Source organism: Dendropsophus ebraccatus, chromosome 5, assembly GCF_027789765.1.
Source record: "Dendropsophus ebraccatus isolate aDenEbr1 chromosome 5, aDenEbr1.pat, whole genome shotgun sequence".
Lineage (NCBI taxonomy): Eukaryota > Metazoa > Chordata > Amphibia > Anura > Hylidae > Dendropsophus > Dendropsophus ebraccatus.
In genome coordinates, this window is record NC_091458.1 from 103,446,783 (window position 1) to 103,457,039 (window position 10,257).

Here is a 10,257-nt window from a genome sequence, read left to right on the forward strand (position 1 = left end):
CGGCGTTTAAGGGGTTAATGACACGCGGCAGCGCGATCGCTGCAGCGTGTCATTACCGGTGAGGTCCCGGCTGCTCACTGCAGCCGGCCCCCACCTCCTATGAAGCGCGCTCCGCTCCGGAGCGCGCTTCATAGCGGGAATAACACCCAGGGCGTACAGTTACGCCCTAGGTCGTCTGGGGACAGACTTCCATGGCGTAACTATACGCCCTGGGTCGTCTAAGGGTTAAAAGCAGAAAAAATGGGTAGTTAAGTTTAAGGGTACTATTACACGGAATGATAATCGCCCCTATCTGGCCGATTATCGTTCCGTGTAATAAAGACAACGATCAGCTGATGATCGTTGTCATAGGCTGATCGTTGATATAAGTTCTGACCTATAATCGTCGGGCGCTGACCACGCATCACTACGTGTAATAGCGGTGCGCGGCCGGCGTTGACGATTAGCAAAGAAAAATACATTACCTATCCAGGCTGCAGGGCTCCTCTTGCTCTGTGCTTCCCCCGAGTCTCGCGCGCTCCAGCTTCAGAGCGGCCTGGCTCAGCTGACAGGCCGCTCAGCCAATCACTGGCCAGGACTGGGAAGCTGGAGCGACGGACCCGGGGAGAAGCACAGAACAAGAGGAGCCCTGAAGCCTGGTAATGTATAAAGTTTAAACAAGGGCTGCAAGGTAACAATGTTCCTGCAGCCCTTGTTAAACGATTATCAGGCCATGTAATAGGCCCAGTAAACGAGCGCCGATCTGATCGTTTACATTTATTACCGGGCCTTCATCGGCCCGTGTAATAGTACCCTAAGGATCTGAGTGATTATTCAAGAGCCAAACTATGATGGCTAAACGACTGGATCAAGGCTTTCCATTTCCAATGGGTCAATGCATTAAGATGAAGGTAATTTTCTTACCTTGATCCAACATATATAGAATAAAGAAAGTTGCACTCACCCACGAAGTCTTCTTAAAATCGTTACTTTATTTAGAGCAAATGGACATAGTGCGGACACAGTGATCTATGATCACTCCTGAGAGCGGAACTGAAATGGATTATAAAAACAAATGCTGAAGGTCCCGGGGGTCTTAATGAGCGTGTAGATCAGGGACTCCTTATATAAATTTATGTGCGCTTTGGTTGTATTGTTTTTATTCACTAGTATATGTTTTTATTTTAATCACATGTTTGTATACGTCACCACTTATTGATGCTATTTGAATGGCGTGATGACGTGTCAGGAGGAGGTCCGTAGAAGCGCCGTAGAGCGTGAAACAGGCTTGTCACCACTCCATTCACAGGGCGTCTGCTCACTGCCGTGTCCGCACTATGTCCATTTGCTCTAAATAAAGTAACGATTTTAAGACGACTTCGTGGGTGAGTGCAACTTTCTTTATTCTATATATGTTGGATTTACGATGGACTGTTTTCCAAGTTAGCACCCCCCTGTCTCTGCTATTACAGCCAGCCTCCGCTAGTGGTTGCACGTACAAATAAGTACACTCCTGTAGTGCCGCCGATATTTCTTTGTTGTGGTTACAATTTTCTTACCTTGATCCTTAGTGACGTTTTTTTTTAAAGAAATTTGTACTTTATTTAATAGGTAAGTCAGGTGGTTTTGTGCACTGTGGGACTATCACACTCAGTGCACCAATCCACCCCAATCGTTCTAATGAATATTAAGATGGCGCTCATCACTGCAGAGTATCAGATAAATATTTATTAGGAGGTGTAAAGGGGATCGGTAGACTGGCCCCCAGTGATCCAAACCACATAATTTTTATAGCAAAGTACAAATTTCCCAAAAGCTGTGCTGAGGATTAAGATAAGAAAATTACCTTCATCTTAAAGGACAAGTGCCATGAAAAACTTTTTCCCAGTAATTGAAGCACATTACAAAGTTATATAACTCTGTAATGTGCTTCAATCACCTATCTGCCTCCCTTCCCTGTCTTTTCCCCCCTCCACCCCCCACCAGGAAGTGCACTAAACTCACACAGACCTGATTACTGTCGTCACCGTCACCAAGCTCTTCTCTCAGCTCCTTCTCCTGTTACATCAGCCTCCCCCCTCCCCTGCCTTGTCAGGCTTGCTCAGCTCCCATTGGCTGAACAACTGCAAGCCATCATTTGTCACATCTCACTTGCTTATCTTCCCTCAGACTGACTCCGGCACATAGGCAGCTCCCCCCTCCCCTCATACCCTCTCTCCTGCTGCCGTGGACTCAGTGAAGGAGTCATGTCACTAGAGAAGATAAGCTGAGCAAGCAGAGTCACCTGACAAGGAGGTGAGGCTGGTGTAACAGGACCTAGAGTAGCCCTCCTGCTGAAGACTCACAAGAAGGAGCTGCCTGGTGACGGTGACGACAGTAATCAGGTCTGTGTGAGTCAGGACACTTCCTGGTGGGGGGTGGAGGGGGGAAAAGACAGGGAAGGGAGGCAGATAGGTGATTGAAGCACATTACAGAGTTATATAACTTTGTAATGTGCTTCAATTACTGGGAAAAAGTTTTTCATGGCACTTGTCCTTTAAGCTTCCGTGTGCTATAATAACATAGCAAGTTAGAGACTTCTATCCTGCTGTAAGTTTCTCCCTTAAATGCTAGCTATGATAGAAACATCTCTACATGCAAATTCCCTTCTATGAAAATGAACAGAGACTTTTCTAATGGGAAATCACTAAACATTTTTTCTGTGCGTTTCTGATCATATGATATTTTAGAGGTATCAATACAGAGAGAAACATCAGGGTACCGTATGGCTTCCATTGGATAGCATGACCTTACTTGAATCGCATATCAAGGGGTTGTCTTACCATTAACATGTATCCTGTATACATAGTTAAGGGACAGTTTCGAGAGTCTAACCACTGGGACTCCCTGCATGATTGTGAATAGGGGCAAAACGTCTATCAGAATAGAGCAGCAGTAATGCTTATGCATTGAAGGCAATTACAGCTGATACTGATGTTTGGATACCCCCAACCCTCCAGTCACAGACTGTGTTAATGGTGGATAAACCCCTTTAAATATATCTTACACATAAATACAGTCAGAAAATGAATATATTAAAAAAATTATACCTTTGATTTTTTCCCAGGCTCCAATTCATCTTTATTGCTCCTTAATCGCTTATAAAAAAATCTGATGTCCTCCGACAAGGAGCGTATTTGTTGTATTTTCACCTTCTGTGAGAAGGAACTCATAATATTCAAACTCTGATGAACTAATTTCCCCTGCAACAAGAGAATGGGGACAAATCAGCTAGATCAAGTGTGTTTTTTTCACTGTGACATACACAGGTAGTTGTAACAAGCAGGACTAGTCCTGAGAAAAGGAAAAAAAACAAAGACATCTTACGGGAAAGGAAGGTGGAAGAGCAATATACTTCGGGGAGCAGGTTAATGAGCCCACAGCAATCACGGCCTTCACAGGCACGGTCAATATCTGAGGAAGACAAATAGCATTATCAGACAAGTATAAAAGCTATATTCTAGAATGGACTTTTTTTATTCATACTTTGGATCACAGGTGTCAAACCTGTGGCCCTCAAGCTGTTGCAAAACCACAATTCCCACCATGCCTGGACAGCTACACACCTTTCCAAAAAGCTTATCAAACAAAGTTATATCAAGACAAGGTATATTTGGGCCAGCAAACAAAACAGCATCCTAACAAATTAGAATATCTTCAAAAAGTTATTTATTTATTTTCAGTAATTCAGTTTAAAAAAGTGAAACCCCTATATTATAGTAATTACAAACAAAGGGAACTTTTTTTAGTGTTTATTTCTGTTAATGTTGACTATTATTTCTGTTAATGTTGACGTTATCTCAGAAAATTAGATTATTATATAAGACAAAGTGTAAAAAAATTATGTACAGTAAATGCACTCCATACTTGGTCGGGGCTCCTTCCGCATGAATGACTGCATCAATATGGCGTGGAGGTGAACAGCCTGTGGCACTGCAGAGGTGTTATGGAAGCCCAGGTTGCTTTAATTGCAGCCTTTAGCTCATCTGTATTGTTGGGTCTGGTGTCTCTCACCTTCCTCGTGGCGAGTTTGCTGGCCAATGAAGCACAGTGATACTGTGGTTATTAAACCATGTATTAGTGTGTTGTAGTTTTGGCAGTGTGGACAGGAGCCAAGTCCTGCTGGAAAATGAAAACTCCATCTCCAAAAAGCTTGTCAGCACAGGGCAGCATGAGGTACTCTAATATTTCCTAGAAGACTGCTGCACCGACTTTGGTGTTTATGAAACAGAGTGAACCTACACCAGCAGATGACATGGCTCCCCAAACCATCACTCATTGTGGAAACTTCACACTAGACCTCAAGCAGCTTGGATTGTGCCTCTCCACTCTTCCTCCAGACTCTGGGACCTTTATTTCCAAATGAAATGCAAAATTTACTTTCATCTGAAAATAACTTCTTTGACCACCAACCAACAGTCCAGTTTTTTTTTCTTCTTGGCCCAGTTAAGACGCTTCTGGCGTTGTCTATTGGTCAAGAGTGGCCTGACACATGAAATTTGACATTTGTAGCCCATGTCCCGGATACGGCTGTGTGTGGTGGCTCTTAATGCACTGACTCCAGCAGCAACCCACTCCTTGGGAATCTCCCCTCAACTTTTGAATGGTCTTTTCTTAACAATCTTATCAAGGCTGCAGTTATCCCGGCTGCATGTGCGGCTTTTTCTACCACACTTTTTCCTTCCACTCAACTCTCCATTAATATGCTTTTATACAGCACTGTGTTAACAGCCAGCTTCTTTAGCAATGACTTTTAGCAGCTTATCCCCCTTGTGGAGTGTGTGAATGGCTGTCTTCTAGACATCTGTAAAGTCAGCAGTTTTCCCCATGATTGTGTCGCCTACTGGACCAGGATAACGGTGCGCTTACACAGAGATTTATCTAACAGATCTTTAAAGCCAAAGCCAGGAACAGACTATAAACAGAGAACAGGTCATAAACGAAAGACTAGAATCCCCTTTTTTTTCAAATCCATTCCTGGCTTTGGCTTCAAAAATCTGTCAGATAAATCACTTTGTATAAACGCACTATAACGGGGCCTTTTTAAATGCTTAATAAGCCTTTGCAGGTGTTTTAAGTTAATTATTCTAATTTGCTGACATAATGAATTTTGCGTTCTCCTTGGCTATAAGCCATAATCATCAACATTAACAGAAATAAACACTAGAAAAAGTTCCCTCTGTTTAATGACTATATATTATAGGGGGTTCACTTTTTGAATCGAGTTACTGAAAAAAAAAAAAAAAAAAAAGAGAAAGAAAACTTTGATAATTTTCTAATTTATTGAGATGTACTTGAATATAGTCCAACTAAATTCACACTTAGGAATCCTTTTTATTTGGACAACCTTGTGTTGTGTGAAAGTTCTCTCTGTAAGCCACTATAAACTTCAGGAGCCAAGAGGTTGTATACTCTGTAGTGGCTATTATAACAATGAAGGAGTTTGTCAACAATATGACAGAAAAGACTGTATCACAATACCTCATAATCTGTGGTTATTTGTACACCTCCATCATAGAATCCTTCAAGTTCCTTTGCTGTCAATGTCACGCGAAACACTGCATAATAACCTGAAGTTAATATAACCTGAAACATACAAGAGCATTATGTACAATTTTTGTTGTCATGATATAAAGCCAAAATATTGAAATGTTATCAATATTCTGACAAAAAAATGCTTAAATAAAACAAGATCACTTACTGAAGTGCGGTCAGATGCAGTGGAGTTTTCAATCTCTGAAAGGCTTGCTAGTATGCTGCTCCTGTTTCCCCTTTCTGTTGCCAGGAGTTCTATGGCAAGACTGTCTCCAATAACATGCCAGCTTTTGATGGCCAACTAAAGAGAGCAAATATCCAACCACTTAATAGCAATGAGGGCATTCTTATCACAATAAACTTGTTCTAGGGAGAGATTATCTTGAAAGCAAAATGTGTTTTTCCCACAATACAACTGACAGTATTTTGATATGTGGCACTGCAGTACTAGTGTACCTATAATTCTGTGAGCGTGGCAGTATACGTTGAAAAACTCCTGCAGATAAGCTGTCCTCTTCAGACGTGAGCATGGGACGGAACTCCTGGAAACACTTACAATGCAGTCTACAGTGCTTCAGTCTATCACTTGTATTCGAAACAACAGTATATGCAGGAGCTTTTCAACATATCCTGCCGAGCTTGCAGAATAATGGGTACACGTTAAGTGCTCCTCTTGGTTTACCTCCTGAGGGGAGGGGGGCTTCCTTCTTTAAATAAGTAGCCCATCCTAGAGATATGTCATACCATTTTATGATGGAATACCACTTTAGTACAGCACAGGTGAACATATAAAAGGTGCAGTCAATACATATCTTATTTTTTAAACTGTACAGTATACCACAATCTATGAGTTGCTAATATAAACATTACAGTTTATTTGCTACACAGACACCACTAATTGACTAAACTGTAAGCAGGCAACACAAGGCTACACACTCAGAGGTTTTGTATACGATAAGCAGTATAACCTGGCCTTTAATAATATACCTTTCTGTAGCTTACCTCTATGGGATTATTATTTATTATAGCTATTAGAAGACTGCTTGATTCTGTTGCACTTAGGATACCAAATTCTAGAAAGCGTTCTTCTGGTTTAGGAGGTAAAATAAAGTACTACAAAGAAATCAAAAGAAACCACCAGTTAAAATGTATTATCGTAAAACAAGTACTGACAGCAGTATTTTTTCCTCATATTAATGGGTTAATATGGGTTTCAGATAAATATATCAATTACATCCAGACTAGTATTTTGAACTCACTGCCTTGTGATTCTCCACACACTAAAATTCTAAAAATTATTTGACTCCTAAATAAATAATTCATATATTATGACCTTAAAAAGTAAAACCTTTGTGATTAAGTGCTCCTCTAAAGTTCAAAGTTTTACAATGAATCAGAGGCATTTTAAATGGTGAATGGTAATTCTGCCATAGATAAGCATCAAGTTTGTAGCAACCTTTGCTTGAATAAGAGGGCATCCACATGTCTGTGAATACTGTCTGTGCACAGAAAAGGACAATGCGTCAGTACAGTGGTGCAACGATTTAAACGGTTTTGGAGCTCCCAGTATCATAATGAATCCTGATGCTGGGAGTTCTGCATCCCGGTCAATAGCACAGACCATAATCACGGAATGTGTGAATGCCCTTTAAAACAGATATATGATAGATTTCACTCATCTATTTAAAAAGAGTAAAAAGTAGTGAAAATCCACACGCGGCAGGCTTTTAAAAACAGTAAATACAAAAATTTGTCCACCTACAGTATATGCATTTGACAAACAGAGATACATATAGACAATCTGAAAAATAGGTACATTCATGTCAGGATACTCACATCTAGAAAGCCTGTGTACGCTCGTATAGGAAGGTGGAATTTTGAGGCATTGGTGATGAGCAATATATTGCTGTCTATATGAACAGAGGATGTAGACGGTGTGAACGTTAATGAAAATATATATCTCGATTCACCAGGAGAAATTAACACGTGTGAACTGAAATTCTGGATCTGCATTTAAGAGAAAATTTAAAGGATGTTCAAGGTAAATGGAACAAGTACAAGTACTATAAGTGCATCATATAAGCTGAAATCAGGACGATTGATATGATAGCTTACTTTAAACATTGCCTTGGCATCTTCAGGTAATAAGACATCATGGATAAGTACAGCAAAGTTAAAGGTATTTGTCAAGAAGATGGGCCTCTCCACTGGATCTGATGGACTATCCCGGATGTGAAATAATGTGGCTGCATGATCAAATCCAAGGTACCTAAGCACAATGGTATTAGAATAAGTGCAGGTTATAAGGGAAGAATATATGAATAGATAACCTGAAAAGCAGCATTAGAAAATAATCAAGTAGATTGAACTAAAATGGAACACTCTCTCTTTCTATATGTAATAAGTATTGTATCTACAACATATACACTGGATGCACATAATAAACATGTAAAAGTATGCTCACCCATCCAACACCTCTGCTTGATATGGAATTTCAAGTTTTGAGTAAGTCTTCTCCTTTGCCTTAACAGTGATTTTACCAGAGAACTGTGATGACTTCTTAGCTTTTGATGCTGTTTTGTTTTAAAGAAAGAAATAAAGTATAAAACTCAAAAGTGCTACAAATATAGTAAACATAAAATTTTACATTGGTTACCCAGGCTTAGCAAAACAAGGCTTTTTTTTTCATCCAGAAACAGCACCACTCTTGTCCTTAGTTTAGGTGTTGGTTTTGCAGCTCAGTTCCACTGAAGTGAATGGAGATTAACTGACATACACAACCTGGCGACATACACGGTGCTGTTTCTTCTTATAGGTCTCCACGTCATTAATATTGTCCTAAATTATTTATATACTACATTAATGCAATGCCTTGGATTTTTGGCGGGGACAGGAGGCCACACCAGAATGCATTAACATAATTTTGCTGTCAGAAATAAAACAGGACTCCAGCAACTAAATTGGAGCAATGGATAATACATTCTTACCCGTTTTAGGGTCCTTTTACAAGTACAGGTAAATCTCTTAAGCGACAAGCAATGATTTCTTTTCTTTTTAAATGGTAGGCATTTAGACGAGAAGATAAATTACTATAAAAGCGTAAATTTAATGGTAATTATGTTCGTACATATACTGTGAATGATTGTAATTGCATTTGTATCTATATACTGTGAATGATCTTATTTGCATTCATATTTACTGTAAATGATTGTAATTGCATTGGTATCTGTATACTATAAATGACAAGTGTTTACACTAAAGACTTGAGAGGGATTAACAATGATTTTGATGTCAGTTTAAAAAGATATGATCAACGGCATATGAATAAACTTTAGTTTATACCAGAAGATTATTGCCTGTATTTGAATGATTTCACTTTTTTTTTTTGCGCAATAATTGGCCCATGTAAAAGGTCCTTTTCTCCTGTTTAAGTTTAAGCCAAAGTTGTATGTAAACTGAGGCTAACGGCTATGGAGATTCCGCTGAAAATCCCATGTAAATGGCTGTAGCTGTTTAAAGAGAAACTGAGTCACTTGTGATATACTGGTGGTGGAACTAGACTGGCAAAGGGCCAACCACACAGAAAGGAAAAAAGCAGCTAGGCAGTTGTCATGCTAACATATGCCCCAATCATAGTTCTTAATAACAGTAAATACATGCAGGTTTTAACCCTATCTTAATCTTCTCAGAGATAAGCAACGGCATTGGTCGCTAATACCTAAATAAAAATTGCAGGGGAAAAAAAAATAGTGTGTAGTCCAAGAAAATCTTACCATCAAAGCTTATACTTGCAACTTTGGTATATTTGCTCTCTGACGCTTTCAGTGTTATGGGTTTGAAGTGCACAGTTATTGCATCATTCTGTGGCGTCGATCGAACGCTCTAAACAGAGAAACAAGTATTACCGCTCAAGGCAGTGTATGAAGAGCATTCGTATACAGAGCTTCAAAAAAGAATAAAAATAATAAATATGAGGTTTTCCATTTTTTAGTAAAATGTCAGAACAGAGCCTTGAGCCACATAAGGGCTGAAAATACTAGTCCCCCGCGCTGGTGTGCATAATGTTCTTAAAGTACTATCATTCATAAAAGAACAAATTAACTTATCACACAGACAAGTTAAAAGTTGTGATCATTCAGAGGCCTGTATGTTCAGACTCCCAACAATTGCTAGAAGAAAGGAGAAGCACATGGCTCAGTGTGGGATACAGGTTCCATAGACTTGCTACAGAATCCATCACCTACAGAGAGGCAGAGTAGCACGCTGGGCAGAGAAGTGGTCAGAACATTCTAGCGACTGGTATAAATCTGAACACAGAGGGGGAGATTTATCAAATATGGTGTAAAGTGAAACTGGTTCAGTTGCCCCTAGCAACCAATCAGATTCCATCTTTCATTCCTCACAGACTCTTTGGAAAATGAAAGGTGGAATCTGATTGGTTGCTAGGGGCAACTGGGCCAGTTTTACTTTACACCATGTTTGATAAATCCCCCCCAGAGAAACCAACTGAATCTGACTCGTCTGTCTATTCAGTTATTTTTTTCCAAAGGTTAGTAATGTTTTAACACTAAAGGCTGGGCGCCATTTATGTAAACAAGTACACCGATTCATTTCAGATAGTAACATGAAATATTACCAGTATCGTACAACAAATTCAATGAAACTTTAAGAAATGTGAGCAATGAAAATACAGCAGAGATGAAG

General features: G+C 39.7%; 1 protein-coding gene across 3 annotated transcripts in view; it reads right to left on the reverse strand.

The window, feature by feature from the left end:
* Positions 1-10,257, reverse strand: part of TMEM131 (transmembrane protein 131) — a 134,416-nt gene that overhangs the window by 27,565 nt on the left and 96,594 nt on the right. For all 3 annotated transcript variants that reach the window (XM_069970850.1, XM_069970849.1, XM_069970848.1), the window contains exons 12-20: positions 9,327-9,435; positions 8,018-8,126; positions 7,669-7,822; positions 7,390-7,560; positions 6,556-6,666; positions 5,720-5,854; positions 5,500-5,604; positions 3,346-3,432; positions 3,069-3,221 (exon numbers count right to left, since the gene is read on the reverse strand). In XM_069970850.1, coding sequence (XP_069826951.1) covers positions 3,069-3,221; positions 3,346-3,432; positions 5,500-5,604; positions 5,720-5,854; positions 6,556-6,666; positions 7,390-7,560; positions 7,669-7,822; positions 8,018-8,126; positions 9,327-9,435 — 1,134 coding nt within the window. The remainder of the gene's footprint in view (positions 1-3,068; positions 3,222-3,345; positions 3,433-5,499; positions 5,605-5,719; positions 5,855-6,555; positions 6,667-7,389; positions 7,561-7,668; positions 7,823-8,017; positions 8,127-9,326; positions 9,436-10,257) is intronic.